Source organism: Melitaea cinxia, chromosome 22 (assembly GCF_905220565.1).
Source record: "Melitaea cinxia chromosome 22, ilMelCinx1.1, whole genome shotgun sequence".
NCBI classification, from domain to species: Eukaryota; Metazoa; Arthropoda; class Insecta; order Lepidoptera; family Nymphalidae; genus Melitaea; species Melitaea cinxia.
The window spans coordinates 6,753,431-6,777,438 of NC_059415.1; the positions used below are offsets into that span (position 1 = coordinate 6,753,431).

The 24,008-nt window shown below is 32.6% G+C and overlaps 1 protein-coding gene across 1 annotated transcript in view; it reads left to right on the forward strand.

Annotated features, from left to right (window-relative positions):
- The first annotated feature begins 7,371 nt into the window (after positions 1–7,371).
- LOC123664524 (protein Wnt-4-like) overlaps positions 7,372–24,008 on the forward strand; it is a 102,362-nt gene continuing 85,725 nt past the window's right edge. The window contains exon 1 of the mRNA XM_045599061.1: positions 7,372–7,571. Coding sequence (XP_045455017.1) covers positions 7,504–7,571 — 68 coding nt within the window. The 5' untranslated portion in view covers positions 7,372–7,503. The remainder of the gene's footprint in view (positions 7,572–24,008) is intronic.

Genomic DNA, 24,008 nt, shown 5'->3' on the forward strand with positions numbered 1-24,008 from the left:
ATGATAACAACCGGGACCGACGGCTTAACGTGCTCTCCGAGGCACGGTGGGGAGACCCACAAGGACTGCACAAACACCCAGACCACGGCCAACACCTGTATGGCCAATACAAATGTTTGTCATGTGCGAGGATCGTACCCGCAACCACCAGCGCAACAGGTACAATCCATGGCTGTGACCGTTGCGCCAACGCAGAATTAATTGACACAGTTACAAAATATAAATCATTAAAAAAAACAAAATAGTCAGTAGGTACGGTACACTAGTAAAGATCAAAGAATGCTGCCGATTGTCTTAACGTACTTTTTTGTTACCATTGTTTATTTTTTTTTGTCTATGGTACATAAAAAGCATGCAATTCTATAGTGGTACAATAAAAGTGTTTTGCACCATAGGCATTCAAAGTAATAAAATTAACTTTATAAATGAAAAATAAAAATAGCTAAAAAGTGATGGCATCCATTTGTTTACATTAAAATGTATAGAAATAGAATGTTGATTTTTTGCTAGTAGTTATTTTATTTTACTACACCTTAAGAGGAAAGGGTACCTGAGAGACTTTTGAAAAATAGGTATTTGAATAAAATGTTCCTGTCTCGCTGTATGCAGCCGCCGCGCCCTGAGACAAGAAAGGGACAACTGCAGCTCCGTTCCGTTCGCTCCGTTTTAGGTAGATAATTATTGACCAAAACAGCAATTTTTTTATTTAACTAAAAAAAAAATCTTCTAAAGCTATACATATTATATGCCTAATTTTTCTTTAATGAGAAAAAAATTCTTAAAAAAGAAAGAAAATGAGTGTCCGAAAATTGATAAAAATTAGGCAATATTTCTAGTTTTTGAAGACTCCTACTCCTCACTATGATTATAAAAATATGAAAAAACCAAGACATAGGGGTCATGGCAGTTAAAGGTTTTATGTTAAAAAAAATATTTGATCTAGGGTCATTATCCAAGGACAAAACAGTCGACTACGTTTGTATGGAGAAAGAGCCGGTATCCTTTCCTTAAACATCTAAAATGACTTAGAAATGTTACAACCAATACGTATAGTCTTAGTAGATGGGACTATGGAATGGCAATGGAATGGCGTTAAAAAATTACAGCCTTAACGAAGGAATACTCTCTCCCGGACATACAAAACAAATACATAAAAGATCAGATTACGATTGTTGGCGCAATAAATAGTTTTTGCGCTTCACTAGAGCGTTATCAAAGTAGGCGATATTAAGTTGACTATGAATTAAACGAAAGTCGAGATCATTATTTGCACAAACATAAATTTCTGTTCTTAATTGCCTTTGGTGTCATTAAAAATGGCGCCATTAAAACAGCCACAATTAAAATGACACAAAAGTCCAGATAACTATTAGAGCCATAATAGTAAGTTGTTTTACTTCTCTATTGCATTGTCAAAAAAGACGATATTAAATCAGACGTATTTTTATTAAAAAAAGAAATATAAAATATAAATCTAGCTAAAACTCTGATTACTCAGTAAGTAATAGCCACTTGTCTTGATAACTACTTAAGCGGCTCAGTAGCGCCATCCTTTGAACTTATGATTCAGCCACCGACAGTACTCAAATATTGAAGTATGTATCAAATGTCATCATTAATATATCTGTTCTGTTTTTATTCTCACGGTCTCCAAAGCTTTGGGTAAAAACTGTGCCAATAGTGCAACGATAGTTGATTACCTCAAAAAAGTTAAAATAGTTTCTCTACTATGTTATACTCACCTACACCTATAAGCAACCTTTTGTTACATTTTATTTTGGTGGTAATAACAATTCAAATAGTAATTTAACTGAATTAAATACTTTTTGAAAAAAGTCAACTGGGATAAATAATCTTTATAAGTTTGAATTCTGTAATATTTGAAAAAAATAGCCATATATTTTGCGAAGTCTATGAGTTGTTTGACACAACGATTATTTAAATGTTGTTGTGTAATTATTTGTTTGTTTCTTTTGACACCTCTGAAGTAGATTAAAAATAATTGACCATCATATTTTTAATTGGATACACTTCAGCTTGTAATATGCCACTACTGGGCATAGGCCTCTTTCCCCATGTAGGAGAAGGATCAGAGCGTAATCCACCACACTGCTCCAATGCGGGTTGGCGGATATATTCCCTACTATGAGTAACGATCGCTATCAGGTGTACATGATAACAACCGGGACCGACGGCCTAACGTGCTCTCTGAGGCACAATGGGGAGACCCACAAGGACTGCACAAACACCCAGACCACGGCAAACACCTGTATGGCCAATACAAATATTTGTCATGTGCGGGGATCGAACCCGCAACCGCCAGCGCAACAGATACAATCCATGGTTGTAACCGTTGCGCCAACGCGGTGTCATTTTTAATTATATTTTTAATTGGTTAGTAATAAGTTACGATAATAGATGATACAGAACTCCGATATGCCACTGTGAGTAGTACCTACCTATTCCATTAAAATTATACACTTAGATATAGTCGTATTGTTAAGTATAGTTAAAAGTGTGTTTTAGACCATACGATTGAAGTAAAACTTTCGAAACGTAACTTTCTCTCTCTCTTTTTCTATCTTCACTAACTTATATCTCCCTCTCAACTTCAGTTCCTCCGATCACACTTTTCGTAACGCTGTCGTCACACATTCACCAGCTTACTTCCCAATTCAAGCGTGCGCAAAGAAGTATTACTAAAAAAAACTAATTATTTACAGATAGTCGTTGTGTAAATTATCTCTACGTAGAGTGTTATCAATAATACCGGCAGCATCATTTTGTAACGTAAAAAAAATTAAGTATGATCTAAGCCCAATGTTTAGATTAAATAATTCCGATCTACGTAGATTAAAAGGTATCACTCTATAAAAACTGTTAGCGTATCACTTCTTGTTCGGAATCTGATTGTTATAAATAATTTTATCAAATAGAAGTCAACCTTATTATTAAGTGAAAAAAAATCAAATTTCCTTGATTACCTCGTGAGATGCGCAAAAAGTGCATTAGGCTAGTACAGTTAAGAGATTGAGGTGTGCACACACTTGCTTTTATTAGTTTTACATAATATCTTTGTGACAGTTAATATTTAAAATCTAAAATATTAATTTTGCATGTGTACATACATAAATAAAAATGAACCGCCAAATTCGACAGTTCTTCTTTGTGTTTGTTTCTGTCAGGAAAAGCATATGTAACAAATGATTATTGACGAAAAAAAAACTTCGATACGTATTTCGGTGTGTCAGCTAATATAAGATATACACATACTCAAATTGTCAGATTCAAATAATAGTTATACGCATATAAATCCATTGTTTATAGCTTAATTTAATTTTAACGGTTGACATGACATTTAAAAACGAACTGGTAGTTAGAAAATTACTGAAATTATTATTATTATACAGAGAACCACGTTATTAAAATTAATGTTTCAATGTATTACTAAATATTCTACTTTTGAAATTAAAGTTACTTCGTTTTTCTCTTGTCGGCACGTCAGTATGAGTAACGATAAAATTAACGATGTCTTATTTAGGTAACTAACATTCAAATATGCAAATCGAATTGTCTAAATACTTCGGTATAGTTTTTACATTTTTAATTAGCTTTTGATAAACGGAATGATGTAACCGTCTTCGGTGTCAACGCGTCAAAGGCTACTATGCATTATTCAGTAACCAATTATAAATTGTTATGAAAATTAAAAATAAAAACAAAACGACAGCCAGTGCATAACCGTCCTAAAATCGGCCGGTACGTTTGATCTGTTGCAATTACAGTTTTACTGCGATCGTAAACACGACAGACAGAATGCCAGGTAAGCCCTTTTGTTGTCTATGTTTTTACCCTGCGCCTTTCGATAAACTAATGGTAAAAGTATAGCTCTTATTACGTTACCAATTAGGATCAATATACTGAAATATTATTAATTTAAAATGATTTTGCCGACCATACGTATACACAACACGTGTTCGACAAATGTATTCTTTATTTGAACAATATAGAGTACACAATTGTGTGTAGTTTTCAAAGGATTAAGGGGTACAGGATAGTATATTTTAAAAATTCGTTACATGATATTAAAGCATGATGTATACAAATTGCGTTTCGCAATGTTGCCTGTACCTTTTTATTATACAAATTCTCGATACCTTTGCACATATATTGCACATTTTGAACGGTAATACGGTAATTTTGAAAACGTTATTATTACAAGTAGAGGCCGGCGTTTATCCCTGTTAATTTATTGCAGCTTTTAGTGTCTAAAAAAAGTTCACTATAGAAATTACTTTCTATTTTATGACAAAGATTTCTTTTAATAAATGTTTCAACTCAAATTTATTTCTTGATTAATATAATCATCATTATTACAGCCTATACAGTCCACTGCTGGACATAGGCCTCCACAAGTTTACGTCAAAAATAACGTGAACTCATGTGTTTTGCCCATAGTCACCACGCTGGGCAGGCGGGTTGGTGACCGCAGTACTGGCTTTGTCGCACCGAAGACGCTGCTGCCCGTCTTCGGCCTGTGTATTTCAAAGCCAGCAGTTGGATGGTTATCCCGCCATCGGTCGGCTTCTTAAGTTCCAAGATGGTTGTGGAACCTTGTTATCCCTTAGTCGCCTCTTACGACACCCACGGGAAGAGAGGGGGTGGCTAAATTCTTTTGTGCCGTAGCCACACAGCAGAGATTAATTTTACAGAGAGCAGATTAATATAATATGTATAGGTTAATATAGATTGATCAACTTTAAAAACTATAACGAAAAAATATCGAAAGTGTGTTTATCCTGATTTAAAGAGTAAACAGTTTGATTTAGAACCAACATGTTTCTTTATACATAAATTATTTTATTAATAAATGAGCTGGCAAATTGAAGACTCAAATTAGGCTGACTTTGAGCCACCGCTGGGCTTGTAAAATAAAGTTTATTATGGAGTCCAAGCTCAGCTGTATATATTACGGCTGTGTTTTTAAGGAAAATTATTAGTTGAATAAATTAAATAAATAATAATGTACGTTTGTGAGTATAATATGTTCATATGTATGTTACATAACATTTTTGCGTCCCATCCCACACTTCTTATTTAGACCTCTGCCCAAAGGTTGCCTGAAAGAGATCGCTGTATTAGCGATAAGGCCGCCTGTTGCAACTGATGCAAATTCTACTTTTATATATCATTTGTTATGCTGTTAAAATCTTGTATTAGTGTGCGAAAGTGTAAATAAATAAATAAATAAATATTAAATCGTTAATAACATTTATTTATATGATATTTATATATTATTATTTGTAAATAATTATTGTTAATGTATATTTTATGTATCTAATTATTTTTTTATGCATATTATTATGTAAATATATGTATGCCTCAATGTAATTATGTATGTGTATGTTATATGTATGTATGTATGTATGTGTGTATATATGTGTTTCATACATTATACACTAAAATATTTACTTATTTATATGTTTTTTTTTTTCTTTTTTTTTAATAATTATGTAAGTTTATCATATCGTAGTTTTTACCTATTTATAATTGATCTTTACTCCTTAATTTGTGCACACCTTAACCGCTGCTACTGTATCGTGTCCTGTACCCAAAGGTTATCTGGAAGAGATCGCTATTTGGCGATAAGATCGCCTTTGTACATCTTCTATTGTGTCTTTCTTTATATGTGTCTGTATTTCGGTGTACATTAAGAATAAATAAATAAATAAATAAATAAATAAATAAATAAATAAATATCTTAAACACACGTACGTCTGTTTCTAGGGTAAGTTGATGCTTGTATTATAAGTAACAGCCGACTGATACAGTAAAAAAAATTTTCTATGACTATACATAGAAATTATATATATACAAATGTTACACCCACACCCGGGCAGGAATCGAACCCACAACCCCCAGAGCAAAAAACATGGCCACTAAAAACTGCGCCAACAGGCTGTCACAAGGATAAAGGGTAAAGATCGAAATACCTAAGAATAACCTAGAGATGAGGGTTTATTCTTTCCATTAGGCTAGATTGTAATCAGGCGCGAGCTAAAAAAAGTCACATCACAGAAAGTGGTCCTATCAGCAAAATATTGTGGTGTATTTTAATTAGAAGTCGATAATGTTATTGCTTTTTATACCATTGTTTGTCATAACAACATTTTTTATTTCTTTTTTATTTTTATGGAAACGATTTAGGTTAGTTTCAAGATAAAAAATTCTTAATGTCATACATATAGGACCTAGTTTTCTTGTATTTAAAATTTATATAAAAAATTCACCAGCTAATGAAACGTATTAGGAAATTGATAAAAATCATACATATCTACTAAATATTCAATTCATATTTAGGCATTGATGAAGAGTAGTTATGGCTAAAGATTTTTAAAAATGTTTCCATAAAGTTCAAATATTATTCAATTTGTTAATTTATATTTGTATTATATCGCCACATTTATATACAAAAGGTTATTTGAGGTGATCGTATTGTATAGATCTGGTTAAACAAGTAAATATGTCAGTGTTAGTCTTATCTTTAAGTTAATGCAAATCTGCAGTTACCTTTACAATAAGTTGGACGGGCGAAATAAAGAAATGTCTACGTCATTTCATTTGAGACTCTATCACCCCATAAATAAGACCTAAAAATGAAACTTGCGAGCTTTATAAATACGTGTTTACGGAGATTAAATTATTATTTATGAGATCACTTGACCACTTAAGTATCGGATTTTACTGATTTCCGTAATATATAAAATTATGCGAACGCGACAACCGCTCACCCCTAATCTTCTTTCGATCAAGCTATCCATTGAATGTAATAATTTTGCATATTACCCCATTTCACAATATACGTTTACAATTAATTGTCTGTGGTACATTTTTTAACTTAATTGTTTTTTTTTGTTGTAGAATTTTTGTGATTTAAACATCGAAAGTAATACGACCAAGTTGAGTAGGCTAGCGGATGCTTACTCCTGGTAAGGGTTTTGAAGGATGAACTAGTGCAGTATTGCATTTACACGCCCTCAAAAGCGACCCTTCCCCTTACAGCGAATCCTATGGAATACTTACAAACGACTTAAAAGCAAGCCAGTCTGGTTTTGTATTTCCAAGCGCGCGGATCGCAGACGCGACGTGTGCCACAACTATTAGTCTTTTCGAATTTTATTAAAAGAACGCTTATTATAAAATCCGTCAATACGATTACACATTTACTTTATTTTCGCACAATTTTTTTCTTATAGTAATAACTTTCGAAAAAGTTTGTTTTAAAAAGTTTTTACTAATTTTCTATTATTTTGTTTTTTAGAAAAAAAAGTCGTGATTGCATTATGTTCTTGTTCAGTTCTGTGAATATATTTTAATTATTTTTGAAATGTTAACGATATTTTGTTTGTTTTTTGAATTTTTCGGTGTTGTGAAGTGTTGTTTCTAAATTCTTAGTGTTAGAGAGAAGATTATTTTGTGCTTTGAGCGTACTTTTTCGGCACAATGAAAGTTTTTTGGAAAGTTTTGCTGTCTCTACTTCTGCTGGTGGAGGCCGCTATGGGCAACTGGTGGTAAGTAAACATTTAAGAGTGCTTTAGCATGTACTTATTTAAAAACTTTTTGTCAAAAGTATAAAAAAATTAAAGTTCCTTATATTGTAACTTACAGTAACACTATTTTAATATAGTTATTACATAAATTTTATTCCTTCTTTCATCTTAAAAGAAGAAAAAATACAATGCATTCTTCTGTTTTTAAATATTTCTAAAATATATTTGAGCTTAAAAATGTTTAAATAGGAAAGTCAATGAAGCATTCTAAGCGTTGAATTAAAAACTACAAGTGATTTCAAGACGAAAATAGCTCGCAACTTTTTGGGTTATCCAAAAATAGTGTTACAAGATGTAAATAATAATGTTTACATTAGCTAGTGTTAGTGTTTGACATGTGTTTTGTGCACTAAACACGATTTATTATATCTACTTGCATTCGTAACGCATTAAAAATAATTGTATAAGGAAATAAAATTAAAAAAAAAAAGATTAGTGATTTACTTAGCATAACTGGTTTATACGTTGGAGTTGGGTTTCTAAGCAAATGTGCTACCGAAACTAAAATAATAAAGAAAAATAATATTTTTTATAGAATGTGACAGTTTCAGAATGTGCCAGTCCAGATTAAATAAAAGTTTTTAAGGGACAGTTTCAACAGTTGTGGATAAGGTTTTATCCTGCAAATAAGTTACGATTAGACTTTAGAATAGTAGGAGATAGAATAGATAATTAGGATCTCTTTCATTTCAATTAATAAACTACAGATTTTAGATTTATTTTTGCGAATAGAAATCTATTATAAATACAGTGGAATTCGATGGCGAAAAAGAATAATACATCAAAAACTTTTATCTGTTGGATATCGTCATCCGTCAAATAGTCCACAACTGGTGAAACAGGCTCTTAATAAGCAATTTTATATGACAGTTACAGGCTATAATATGTCAAGTTATGATTTAAAGAAGCGGAGCAATATTAATTAATTAATGACTATCCCAAGCACCTCGTCTCGTGATGAGTATTTGTGGGGATCAGTTGTATTTTGCGTTATCCAGGTTTATAAGTTAGAATATGCTTTTAAATAAAAATGCGGAATTGAGGGCAAATAAGAAACTTTAAGTTCGAAATTGTTACTTTAGAAATGTACACAGTCACCTTAATAATGTTAAGCAAAACTTACAACCAGTTCAAATAGACGGAAAATATTTTTAATTTAATATATGTGTATTTAAGAAATAAGGATAAGTTAAAGTATTTCATATGTAATTATAATGATTCACTATTTTATATTCTTTTTTTCAAATATACAGATAGGTATATCTTGAGTCGTTTGTTCAAATCTTAAATGATTAGCACGATAGTGCATATTTCTGTTTTATTTTTATACATCCACTCTATAAACTTTTTCTACCCACCAACCTTACGGAAGAACGCGTGTAGAATTGCAAAAGGAAGAAAGAAAAAGTATTTTAAATACTAAATATAAAACAAATAATATACCTTGATAGAAATATTGTAACGATTTAATCGAATTTTAAGCAAAGTGGTAAAATAAAGTAAAAACTTGAAGTAATATAATTATACATAGTCTATTAATATATATTAGCTAAAGCTAACATTAGTAAAATTTGATCCTTGAGTTGATAGGCGCAGTTATATATTAAGTATTACTCTCGGGGGCTGTAAGAGTCCAAATTATTAGGACAAAATATTAAACGTCTGTTTCAGTCATGATTGACAAATATTGACTCCTTAATTTTGGAAGATTAAGTAAATATATTAATATCTAGTAGAAACTAAAATGAGTAAACATTCATTTTAAAAATAATCAAGACTAAGGGATTATCGTCTAAAATATACTTAGTATAAATTTCAACGAAATCTGCCACTCAAGTTCTATTTGTAGATAATATAATTATATAAGCATTAGCGTATATATAAGGAGAATTTTAAGAGAATTTTACCATAACAGTATTTTGCCATTACAAAAAGTTTAACGATGAACATAAGAAAAACCAACGTAGTAAAAAAATCGTAAACCGTTTACCTTTAAAAAGTCCAAATTATGTCAACTAAGCTGCTGAACAAAAAAAAACTCTTTTATAATCGAGAGCACAATGCTGAACTACAGCAAACAGAACAGCTGAGTTATTTGGCCCTTACGGATACTATTGCCATTCTTGTATTTATGAGTATGGAGATCAACATTTTTAACTCTGCTCATAATTACAAATACAATGTAATTTAATTAAATTATGAATAATGTATTGTAATACTAGATGTTTTTAAATTCCAAGTTCCACTTTTATAATAAAGAATACAAGATTATTTATAAAACAAGAGTTTGATCGACGCACGTGACTTGCGCTATATAGGTAGTTTTAATACACCATAAGATCAAAGTTATACTTCTGATGCGTAATTAACTATAGTATAAAAATAAGCGGTAGTTTGTATTCTATCAAGAAAAATATAAAATGTTTTTTTGTTTGGTTTTTCTACACTAAAACTACCAACATCATTTCAGCTTATCGAAGTCCACTGCTGGACATAGGCCTCCACAAGTTCGCGCCAAAAATAGTATGAAGTCATATGTGTTGCCCAGAGTCACCACGCTGGGCAGACGGGTTGGTGACTGCAGGCTTTGTCGCATCGAAGACGCTGCTTCTCGTCTTCGGCCTGTGTATTTCAAAGCCAGCAGTTGGATGGTTATCCCGTCATCGGTTGATTTTTTAAGTTCCAAGGTGGTAGTGGAACTGTGTTATCCCTTAGTCGCCTCTTACGACACCCATGGGAAGAGAGGTGGTGGATATATTCTTTATTGCCCCAACCACAAAACAACCAAATGAAATTTATTTACATATAGTTATCAATTATTACAAGGTCTTAAATTTTTTTTACAAAATAAGTTCTTTACAAAGCGATGATGAAGTTACTAACTGGCTTAATAATTTCATGATAAATATAAATAATAAAGTTAATGAAGTCAGTTATGTAAGTTACACTTATTAAGTACTAATACGAGGATAGTACGACTATAGACGAAAAAGTTAACTAATAGTAAGTTACTACTTTACGTTACTTTTTCGTGTTAATACAATTGAATATTTTATTTATTTATTATTTATTTATTTTATACTTTATTGTACACCACAAATATGTTACAAACAAAGCATAAAGACGGATAGTGAAGTACAATGGGTGGACTTATGGCTAATTAGCCATTTCTTACAGACAACCCATATTTTACTGTGAAAACTTGTGAGAAAAATAAAAAATTGGATGCAATAATCAATCGGCATTTGTCATGACACTAGTTAAAGCCATTAATTATAATTAGTAATTAAATTAGACATGGATTTTAATTAATTATGCAATTGTATAATTATGTAATTATATAATTAATGGCTTTTACTAGTGCCAAGATAGCACAGATTATTTCGCAAAAGTCATATAAAATGGAGAAGACACGAAGCAGATCTGTGCATTTGAGGATACAACTTCAATTATTCGTTATATTGTGAAACGTAGGTAATTTTAATGCATCGAAAAACACAACATAAGTGTTTCAAGTACGACTCGAAATTATTTAATTATCAACTGTACTGTTGTAAAATTGCTAGCCAGCGGGCCTTTTTGTTGTAAAAGTCAAATAACATACTATTTAAATAACATAAATTTTTGCCTATTAAAACAATCAATTGAAACAATAAATAATAATGCAATATAATACAATATTTTACATGATTATATCGCTAAGCACGTTTGACATTATTATAGGTATATAACTTTCTCTCTATATATAACTATTAAATATAAGTAAAATTATAACGAATTGGTATAAAAATGTTTAATTTTGTGTTATTGTAATTTAATTTAGAGCAGGTACCAATATAAATACTCGTATCCAAATATTTAATCTGCGCGATTTTGATGGTAGCAGCACCAGCTGGTGCATACAAGTGTGTTATCGACACTATGCCCGATCCTCCCCATAGTCATCCCTCTGGCTATCATACTCACCACAGGAACACATCACTATTTGAAAGTAGATTTATTAGGCTGTTATTTCCTATAAGGTTGAGATAATTTTCCATTTAGGTTGCTCCAAATTTTAAGCTTAGTTTGTATAGCTGAAGATTTATACATTGTTCATACGTGTTTACGGGATTGGCAGCTACGTGTAAAAAACTGCGAGTTAAACACTAGGATTTCGAACTCAATAATAAATATTTTGTGGTATATAAAGCGAATAAGTTCTTCGATTAGCTAATAGAAAGAAATAGTTCAGTTGACCATTTTTCATTTTCGTTATAATTATAGTTCGTTATAATAATGCCAAAGCTTAAACCATGAGTTACCAAGTTTCCTATAGATTTAATTTTAATTTTTCCTCGCTCAGTTAGCAACATACTCAAAGCAGGTTCAAAGGGATGTCATGTCTGCCTAAGTTTACCCAAGACGTGTGCATTGTTTAAAACAATCCTTGTCCAAACATTAAGGTTAACTTTCAACTTATAGAAATGGTCACGTCCTGTTTACGCGCCGCACACATAGTAATGAAATTTACTTTTAATTTTTCAACGTTCGAAATTTAAATTTATTTTCGTATGTAAAAAGTAAATAAAAAGCTGGTCACCAAAGAGGTTGCATTATTTTTATTAAACAAAGTGCATATTTCATTTTTTAAACTCAACAATCTATTTATATTTGAAAAGCAGTATTTTGTTTAATAAAAGTTTACTATGTAGACGTACATAAATAATATACATATAGTTATTTAGTTCATAGTGGATATAAAAAAATGAAGCTAAAATTACGTAGGGTATGTAGGTATGTTAGTAATGCGAAGCATTTTACATATATTAAATCGATATTGTATTATAAAATTAGCTTTTTTGCATTTTTACATTTTTGCCTGGTCTCACTTAAATTACTAAATAGATTTGAAAGATATTTGTTGCGATTTGAGTCTATAGGTTAGGGTATTGGATAATTTTTATTCCGAAATTCAAGACAGTTCTCTTGGGAGAATGGGTGTCAATGTGTGAAAGACGTTGCGGGTACAGCTTGTTTAATATAAAGGGTCTATATTGTTGTTTAAAAGTTTATAGACAACGCATTCAGCCTGTAACATCCCGCTGCTGGGCAGAGGCCTCTTTCTCCATGTAGGTGGAGGAGTTTAATCCACCACGCTGCTACACTGCTGGTTGGCGGATATGCTCCCTACTATTAGTAAAAATCGCTATCAGGTATTTATGAGCACGGTGAAGAGACCCACAAGGAGAGACATCCACACCGGAAAGAAATGTTTGTAAATACAAATATCATCTCGAGCGGGAATCGAACCCGCAAACCGTCGGTGTTTTAGGCGACTACTCACACTACTACACCGAGTAGTTGTTCTTATAGACAAACCTCGTTCAATTTCTTCTATTAGTTCATTACATTTATAATAACACCTACATTATGATGTTGATGTTTTTTCCGAGTCCGTACGGTTAAGATCGCTTCTTAGCTATAAGTTGCCATATTGTGTATTTAGTGTTAGGTTAATCTGCAGGAACATAACAATGCTTTAGAGTAGTAGCTGTTATTTTATGTAAAATCTTCTCAAAGATTGAGGTATTTCCTGTTAACATCGAACATTTTAAGATGTGTAAAATATATGTATATACTAGCGACCTCTGTCCGTCGATATTTTTTTACACGATAAGTACCTAATCACCAGCATATCACCTTTTCCGAAATACGCTGCATCTTAAGTTATAAGTATTATTCTAATCAGTTCAGTAGTTTCGCAGTAAAACCGAACAAAAAAACCGGCTCTCCATTTATTAGTATAGATAGATTTTTTAATACTCACGTCAAATTATTCAATTATTAAAAATAATAGTTTGTTATTTTTATTGTTTACGTAGCGTATGTTTATTAAAAGTCGTATATTGTTTTGAATTGATTTCCTACATAAATAGTAATGTCGGAATTCTACGAATCGTTTTACGTCATATCCGCTGGAGGCTAATTACGCCAATCTTACATTTCTCATCGTAGTTACGGTGATCAGTATCTATATACCTAATGAAATTGTGTCTAAAAGTGTTTAAAGCTTTTAAAAGATTCGTGTCAAATAATGGGTTTGCCTCCTTTTAGCCGGCTTCCAAAAAAATGGGGGTTCTTAATTCGTCTGTATTTAATGTATATTACCTCAGAACTTTTTAACGTTTCTTTTTTGAAGGTGGTGATTGTCATTTGGTCTCATTTAAATCGAGATCTGACGGCTACTTTATGAGTTATGTTTCATAACACGTATTTCATCATTACAGCCTATACAGTCCACTGCTGGACATAGGCCTCCACAAGTTTACGCCAAAAATAACGTGAACTCATGTGTTTTGCCATAGTCACCACGCTGGGCAGGCGGGTTGGTGACCGCAGTACTGGCTTTGTCGCACCGAAGACGCTGCTGCCCGTCTTCGGCCTGTGTATTTCAAAGCCAGCAGTTGGATGGTTATCCCGCCATCGGTCGGCTTCTTAAGTTCCAAGGTGGTTGTGGAACCTTGTTATCCCTTAGTCGCCTCTTACGACACCCACGGGAAGAGAGGGGGTGGCTAAATTCTTTAGTGCCGTAGCCACACAGATAAACACGTATTTACTCTAGTATATTTTCGTCTACCTTCGTTGTATTACTTGTTGATGTAATTGAAGGCGGTTTTTTTTTTAATTTGCGAGCATACGCTATTGTAAAAAATAACTGTATATGTATTTGATAAGTATAAATGTGTTACATAGGATCATCTTACATAGGATCATCTTATTATTGTGTTCCAGGCATTCACGCTTGGGGTAAATATAGTTTCGGATATAAGAATTTGTTAGTGGTCGGAGTGTCCTTTATCTCTCCGTTGTGTCTCGGAAAGCAGGAAAAGCCTTCGGTTCCGACTCCTGGTTATAGACATCATCATCTGTTTGTTACCCACAGTGGAACAACATAGGCTGTTAAGCTCCAAACTTTCTCAAAGGCAAAACCAACGAAGAACATGGTAAATATCCTGTTTTGTATAGAAATGAATAAAAAAAAATCGCATTAGTCATGACTAGAAAAGTTTAACAGTTAATTTTCAAGTAAATTTGAGTGCAAATAATATGGTACAGTTTAGTATTAGCGGTTATCTTATTCGGTAATTTAAATACTTGTTTTTAAATAGCTTAATATAATATTTGGTTATTAAACAAGTTATAAGTTATATCTGTGGTGTCAAGGAAAAAGGAGTTAAGTCACTTTTTAGTTAAGTCAATAAATAAAAATTTGATAAATGAGATTTTTGCACCGATTGATTCCAAATCCCCATTAAAAAAAGAGTTAACATTAAATAAATTAAAATATTCTAATAAATCACATGAGTTGTTTTCTTATTAATTGCCCGTTGTGTAAAACTCAAATATATGTACTTATCTCCTTTTTCCTTAACACCACAATTATAACTTATGTTTATGTGGCGCTTGATTGAACATAAACTATAATATATAAATTTTATAGATACTTTTAAAAACGTTTTTGTAGACAAGGGAGTTTCGTTAACTTTACCAATACACTTTTTCTGAAGACCTTTCCCTAAATAAAGCCATTTTATTATTTATTTATTATTAGTTAATACTTTTTTGAACATTTAAAATTCCATTAATTTATTTATTTTATTTTATTTATTTTGTTTTATTAGGAAAGCATACAGTGATACATTTTAACAATTGCTTTAAAAAAAGGAAATATCTAAGCACCATTTAGTTGCTTTCGCAAGTACAAATCTATTATTTTGAATGCTTTTAAAATTTAAAAATTTACGACAGTTAAAAATTTAAAAAAAAAAATTAAAAATTAAAAAAATACAGCATGAAATTAACTACATACACTTAATTTTTTTTTTTTTTTTTTTTTTTTAATGAACTTTAAATAAGGAAAAGAGGTTTATGATACCATATCGAACCAGTGTCTTGCCAGTTTAGTTCTAATTGTTTTTACAGAAGTGTTGAATAGGTCAAAGTCGGGGAAGTCATTCAGCTTATTGATTTGATCTGCGGACCTCAAAAGAAAGGAGTTTTGCCTATAATTTGCCGAGCAACTAGGGACATGTAAATAGTTGAGGGGATGTCTTAATGATCTTTTAGGTAGTTTTAGGTAAATTTTGCTAAGAAGATCGGGAGAATCTAATTCACTTTGCGCTATCCTGGTCAACGATGTAATGTCTGCTATTTTACGCCTTTCATGCAACGGTAATATATGATGTCTTTTGCATCTATGTTCGTAACATTCGTCAAACTTGTTAGACTTGACCTGAAGATATCTCATGAATTTACGCTGGATTGTTTCTAACCTATTGATGTATACAACATATTGTGGGTTCCAAATCTGTGAACAGTATTCGAGTATGCTACGCACATATGAGCAATAAAGGATCTTGACAAGCTTAATACTATTAAATTGAGTGCTTTGGCGTAGAATGAACCCCATTGACTTATTCGCTTTTTTTACAATATTGTTTATATGGTACTCATACGTCAGCTTAGAGTCATGAGTAACGCCCAAGTCTCGTATTTCATTTACTACTTTAAGCTCCTGCTGTCTTAGTAGATATTTAAATTTGATGTTATTAATTTTACGTGAAAATGTGATCGAAAAGCATTTTGCGACGTTTATATCTAATTTATTTATGAAACAATAATTTTCGAATCTTAAGAGATCCTGCTGTAGAAGATGACAATCCTTTTCAATACGTACACTTTGAAAGATCTTCATGTCGTCAGCATAAAGTAGGAATTTTGAATGCTTGAAGCAAGAAGCTATATCATTTATGAAAATATTGAACAGCAATGGACCCAGCAGTGAGCCTTGTGGGACTCCAGATGGTACCCAGTTCCATGAAGACATATAGCCATTGAGAACAACAGCTTGAGACCTCATTTCAATGTAAGCTTTGAACCACCTGTATAAGTTTCCGTGAATACCAGCATCTAAAAGTTTTTTCAAGAGTATTTGATGATCAATACGATCAAAACATTTACTGTAATCAGTGAATACACAGTCAACCTGTGCACCTGAATCCATACTCAATGTAATATAGTCTGTAAAGAGCAGCAAATTGGAAGCTGTTGAGCGTCTCTTAACGAAACCATGTTGCTCGGGGATAAACGAAGATGACAAAAAGCTATAGACTTGAGTATGAACTATCCTTTCGAGTATTTTTGCGAATATACATAATTTGGAAATCGGCCTATAGTTTTTCACCTCACTCTTATTTCCACTTTTGAAGATTGGGGATATAAAGGCGGATTTCCAGATTTTGGGAATGATACCTTCTTTTAATGAGCGTGTAAATAGTATTACTAGGGGTTTAGTTAGGCTGTCCGAACATCTCGTAATAAATAACGGTGGTATATGATCGGGACCGGCCCCTTTAGTCAAATCCAAGGATTTTAGTAGCTTTCTAATCGTTTCGGGGGTTATTTCTATGTCTGTGATTACATTACTATGGTTGGGAGGCGGAGCATGAGTATTAGACCGAATGCTGGAGGTGGTAGATGACAGAAATGTGGACTGAAAGTAGTTTGAAAATAATGTACAAATATCATCCCCTGTATCAGCAGTATCTCCTTCGTAAGACACGGAGGAAGGAATATTACTAGAACTTTGTTTATTTGATTTTATGAAAGACCAAAATAACTTTGGGTTTTTGGTTATCGAGTCCTCGCATTTCTTAATATAAGTAGCGTAACAATTTGATTCCAACGATTTAGCCCTGTGACGGAGTAAGGAGAAGGAATCATAGTCTTCAGTGTTACCATAAATACGGTACTTTTGAAGAAATTTAAACTTTTCCTTGAGTACCTTTTTCAGAGAGGCATTGTACCATGGTGGAAAGTTAGTAGCTTTTATAACTTTGTGGGGAACATATTTATTAATCACTTCATTTAAGCAATTATAAAAATTAAATACAGCTTCTTCAACCGAATTTTTTTGCAAGAGTTTATCCCAGTTCAAATCATTTAAGTGTTGCCTAATGTTTACATAGTCGCCTGCCTCAAAAAAGTACTTCAGTCTCGGCTTGGTTGGGAGTTGCTCGTAATGAACACTTTCAATTATTATGTCAAGGGACTTATGGTGAGGGTCTTCTGGCACTAGTGGGTCGTCACAGGAAGAAACTCGTAAGCCTTTGTTACATAATACTAAATCTAGAATCCTGTTATTTATGTTACGGTGAAGATTATATTGATTAAGATTACATTCCGATAATGTGTCAAAGAAGTAAGTTTGTGACTCACCTGTTACTCCGGAGTATTGCGGGTATGTGCTACACTCAAGGAACCAGCTAACGTTGCTAAGGTTAAAGTCGCCCATAATTAAAAATAAATCACTTGGATGTGAATTAATTATTTGTTCAAGATTATCTGTGAAATTAAACAGTTGTGAGTTATAAGAATTACCATGATTTTCGCTACAGAGATATACTGTACATACGTGCATTTTACTGGTTTTGTTACCAATCTTAAGAGTAACGGTTACCCACATGTCTTCAGCCGACGAGGACCACTCCGGGCGGTCCACCGCACTGATTTCGCGACGTACAGCCAGCAGCACACCCCCTCCGTATCTCTCTTGGGTAGCAATATAATTTCTATCTCTGCGCCAAACCATATAACGGTCATCAAATAACTCACTGTTATATATACCATCAAACCAAGCTTCAGTCAATGAGATAATATCATAAGATTTAAGCAATAGATTTCGCTTGAAAAGATGGGTTTTTGTGCGTAGACCTCGTGTATTTTGATAGTATATATTAAGATCAAATGAAGCCATTATTGATAGATAGTAATACATAGCTTAAACAAATCGAGTTGAGGTATTTACAGCGTAATAAAAAGACACTATTCGAAGCCGAAATCCCCGCACATATAATATGTAGGTACCAAACATAATTGTTTGTGAGATTATGCTTATCTAAAATAAGAATTACATAGCCCACGATACACGCCATCACACAGGCGTAAAGAAATGAAGAACAACGCAAAAATGATTTGACTTTTAAGTATATAAAATCATATGATTTAAATTGTAATTTTGTTACATTCTCGGCAAGCGTATAATAGACGGTAGTAGTGTAATAAATAAGTGTAAGCGAATCTATTCTCAGCAATGCACGTGCGCAAGCGATAATGAGCGCTATGACATCGCAAACGCAAGCGCATATCGGCGTTAGCTGTGCACACCGGTGTAAACTTACGTGTGATAACTGAATGACTGCCCCGTTCTCGTTAGTTATTACGCTCAGCAAGTGGTAAGACGAACAAAAGACACCGGTTATTAATATGATTCTCAAACTAATTATATTATTATGTTTAAATAAAAATGAGCTAAACTTTAAGTAATTTTCAAGAGATCCTTCTCGCCTTTTATAAAAAATATTGGTGATGTGTCCGATTTCCTGGCCATGATTTTGCAGTGTTTGACCCAGATGTACTTGAAATTCTTCTCCTTCGCCATTTTTTTTGCTTTACTGAGTAGGTTTTTGTTTCGTAGCGTCAGATGATCGTGAATATAGAAATCTCCCGCAGTACTGAAACCCAGGCCAGACAAGTTAAGATGCTGCTTATTACGGCGTGACGAGGCAACTAACTCCTCCTTAGTGTAGCGGTTGTTAAACGCGATGATTATGGGTTTCTCAATATTGGGTATTCGCGTTGGGATTCGCGCAATATAATTGATTTCTTCCTTTTTTATAGGAGCGTTGCATATGACACCAATTTTGTGGGCAATTTCGTATAGATTTTCGTTTTTCTTCTGAGGGATTCCTCTTATTTCTATATTGTTGGCTCGTGCCCATTGATCTCTATCTTCTAATTCGTGATGAAGCTTAGCAATCTCAGCCTGGAGGGTGGGTACGTCCCGAGCAATATTTTCAACTTTAGTAACTCTTGTTTCCAAGGCTTGGAGTGTCACTGAAAAATTATTTAAGGCCTCTTGAACCAATTCATGTGACTCTTTTAGATCTTTCAAATCACATTTAATCATTTTCACGTCTTCTACCAATGATGCCAGAGGAGCCAACTGCAGCACAACATCATTCAGCTGTGCTTGAATCCTGTCCAACTGGTCAGTTAGAGGGGAAGGTGAAACTGGTGAAGGGGAGAGGCCAGACTTGCATTTTGGGCATCGCCAAGAGTTCTTCCTGTCTCCTAACTTTCTGTATCCTCCTTCTGTGATCCCAGCGCAAGAAAAATCAAAGTGCTGTTTACAAAGACTGCACACCGGTCCATCTGTATGTTGCAATCCACAACTAGCACACGTCACCATTTCGTAGGTTTGAGAATCACTGGTTTCGATAGAAAAGCAAACAAGCGTGTATTCTCTATTAGCGCCGAAACGAGACTAAGTAACTACTGACTATTAAAGAATATAAAACTTAAACATAAGTGCAAGGTAGTTATATCACTAAAAGTGATCTTTTACAGATAACCTCTATCAACAGATAATAATATTATGAATAATTAATTCTAGATTTCTATTTAGTAGTCATAATTTGTTTAAGGAATTATATTTGTTATTAATCTAAGGTGTGTTTTACGTTTACTAAAAACGAAAAAAAAACCGACTTCAATTACATCGACCAGTAATACAACGTAGATCGACGAAAAAATAGTCAAGCAACTACGCGTTATTAAAGATTACTCAAAAAGTAGTTATCAGATCCCAATAAAATTTATATATGACCACATGATAAACATCAGCTGTTGATTAAATTAAAAATTATCAAAATCGGTACACCCAGTAAAAAGTTATTACGGATTTTCGAGAGTTTCCCTCGATTCCTCTGGGATCCCATCATCAGATCCTAGTTTCCTTATCACGGTACCAAACTAGAGATATCCCCTTTCCAAAAAAAAAAGAATTATCAAAATCGGTACATCCAGTAGAAAGTTATGCGGTATAATACAACGTAGGTCGACGAAAAAAGCGTCAAGTAAAAACACATTATTAGATATAACTCGAAAAGTAGTTGTTAGATCTCAAATAAATTTAAATGGGACCAATTGGCACACACCACCTTTCGATTAAAACAAAATTTGTCGAAATCGGTCCACACGGGCAAAAGTTCTGATGTAACATACATAAAAAAAAAAAAAAAAATACAGTCGAATTGAGAACCTCCTCCTTTTTTGGAAGTCGGTTAAAAAGTAATAATAGCGAAGTAAGTTCGACATCTATCCGCAACATGCGTTTGTCAACCGAGCTTTGATGTAGACGATTTCCGCGCACTAAAATTATTTATATACTCACAGGAACGAAGTAGCTTGCACCGTCTTTTGTTACCGATTTCGTAAACAAAGCCAGGTCGGGTTCAACATTAAAATACACACGTGTTTTGTTTATTTACTGTAAACTTATTTGTTTAGATTTAGTTTTCGGCGTTGAATGTCATGTCAGAATGTATTTTAGTGCATTTTTGTTATTTTGTAATATTAATTACAAATTTTTGCTTGCTTATATATTTTTTATTTAAACAAGTCATAAATTGAATAATTAACATCAACGACTTTATCTTTGGGATGTGTATCAAATTACACAAATAATAAAATAAGAAAATAAATGTTACGTTTATGACATCTATTTTTCTTTTAAATATCATTGTTTTTTTATTTTATTTTTATTTATGTGCTAATATTGGTTGTATCTTTATTATCTTTATAAGTAAAATAATTATATATTTTTAATTAAAAAATATGTAAATCTTTTACTACGCAATTTAGTGTAACAATACGAGGGTCCAATAAGTTAGAAAAAACTCTATTGCAGTCATTCAAGCTTATAAATCATTAAACTTACAGAATATAATTTCAGGCTTCAGTGCTGTCCTAAAAAGACAGTATACCACTATTTCTTTATACACATTACACAAAGGTGAGTCAACAAGCGACGTCACAGGAGCGAACTAGTTTAAAATAAATGAAGTGTCAAATAAACAGCGTCATCTGCGCATGCGCCTTTGATCTCTTCCAGTTAGTCTGTGTTTTCTTAATTACGGGAAATTATGTGGTTGGTCGCTTAAAATATTGTCTAATTAGTATGGTCCGGTAGTGCGAAACGTCAGAATGAGTGAATGATATATTTGTGATATATTGTTATGCTAATATGGTTGATAGAGTTACATTTTACAACTAACAAGTTGTTCGCTACCTCTTTCGTGATTTTGCGTTTTGACTTTCATCCTCTCACTAAAGGTAAGTGGAATAAATTTTTGAATGAGAAGTACCCGTTTGACTCTTGCCCTCTTCCACCCTCTCAAGGCAAATGAAATGGATTTTTGGATAAATTGTCCAACAATCCTTGTAGTATGAACCTAAATATGACTAAAGATAATCCGCAATTTTTGGCACAAATGTGGTCTAGATACTGCGAAACAGACAAAAACCGAAAAAATAAATAAATTAAATTCTTAGCTTTATTATTATTCAACTTTTATTTGTATTAAAATTGTATAGAAGATGAACGATAATTTTTCTCGCAAAAAAACGTAGATAGCCTGAGATCGAGAACAAGACATGATGTACTGTTTTATCCTGACGTCTGACAGATATCGAAAGAGAGAGAAAAAAGATCGGAAATCATTAAAGCCACTAGATGTCGCTAGTTTTATATCGGGTAGATTTCACTCGCTGCTAATATAGCTTATTTCGAAAATAAGCTTCAAATAGACTTTCACAAAATTCGCGTAGCGTAAATCATATGCTGACATAGATAATTTAGATGTTTATTTAGATTTTAAATTAGAGTAAATCATACCAGTAGAAATTTTCACTAATAAAAAAAAAAACATTAATAATAGATTACGCGATGCATTTTATTGCTAATCATCTACTTCTTTTGTTGACATAATAAATTATTGAAAATTGCTTTAGAAAACTGTTATTTCAAAAATGATGCATATAGTACATAAAAAGTTTTTTTTAAATTAATATTAGACTAACATACAACAAGAAGGAAAGTTGTAGAGCTTGTCTTAACATTTTAAAATGCCTAAAGCATTCAAACACTGATGCACCTAACGTCATGGACAAAACGCATGTACTACTTACGGACGTCAAAGCGTGTTATTTCTTACTGAAACTGCTAAAATATTGTGCTGTTCTATTGTGATGGTACAACGCTCTCGTACCGCACCTTTGAGCTTAAGTATCGGAAGTACGCAACATTTTGACGTTCTAGCGCGAAGTTAAACATTTTGTTAACCACCTTCAAAAGAGAAGTAAAGTAGGTTCTCAATTGGACTTTTTTTTTTAATACTAAATTTCCAATGTAACTTTTCATACCTATACTAATATTATAAAGAGGTAAAATTTCTAACTTGGTTTGTTTGTAGGAGGTAATCTTCGCAAATACTGATCTGATCATAAAAACTCTTTCAGTAACAGAAAGCTACACTATTCAGGAGTGACATAGGCTATACTTTATTATTATTTACCAAAAATTCTGTGAAATAATAGTATATGTAAATGAAGTCGGGAAAATGCGAGCGAGATGAAAAATTAGATGAAAACTTTATTTGCATCACAAAAATAATAATTCACGCCCAACGAAGTGGGTACAGGTCGACTAGTATTATATAAATGGGAAAAGAGAAATAAAAATAAAAATTTAAATGTGGAATATCAGTGTTATGAATTGATTTTATAACCCATATTTATATTAAGATTTTATAGCATTTCGAAACAGGGAGCTATAATATATCGATAACTGATAACATAGTATATAATATTTTTTTTTTTTAATTTAAAAATTTACATTACCGGGCTCAAAATGCCCATGGCTTTTCTTAATCATGCATGCATTATTACAATAACACAGGCGATTTTTAACCGACTTCAAAAAAAAGGAGGAGGTTACTCAATTCGACCGTATATATATATTTTTTTTTATGTATGTTCGGAGATAACTTCTTCGTTTATGAAACGATTTGGATAATTCTTTTTTTGTTGGAAAGGAGATATTCATAGTTTGGTACCATGATAAGGAAACCAGGATCTGATGATGGGATCCCAGAGAAATCGAGGGAAACTTTCGAAAATCGTAAGGGTGACTAGTAAATTTAATCATGTTTTCATTAAGTACTATAAAGCACTACTATTTAATAAAGGTCTGGAGTCGATCTGATGATGGAGAAGAAAGATAGTCGAGGGAACTCTTCAACAATTTATAGCAATTACCTGCTTTTTGAACTTAATTCGTTTCTATTGATGAGAACTTTGCACCTGTATGAGTTATAAGTGCCATTACAGTCTGATGATGGAGACAAAAGTTAGTCGAGGGAACTCTTTAATGATTTATAGCAATTACCTGCTGTTTGAACTTAATTCGTTTCTATTGATGAGAACTTTGCATATATATGGGTTATAAATGCCATT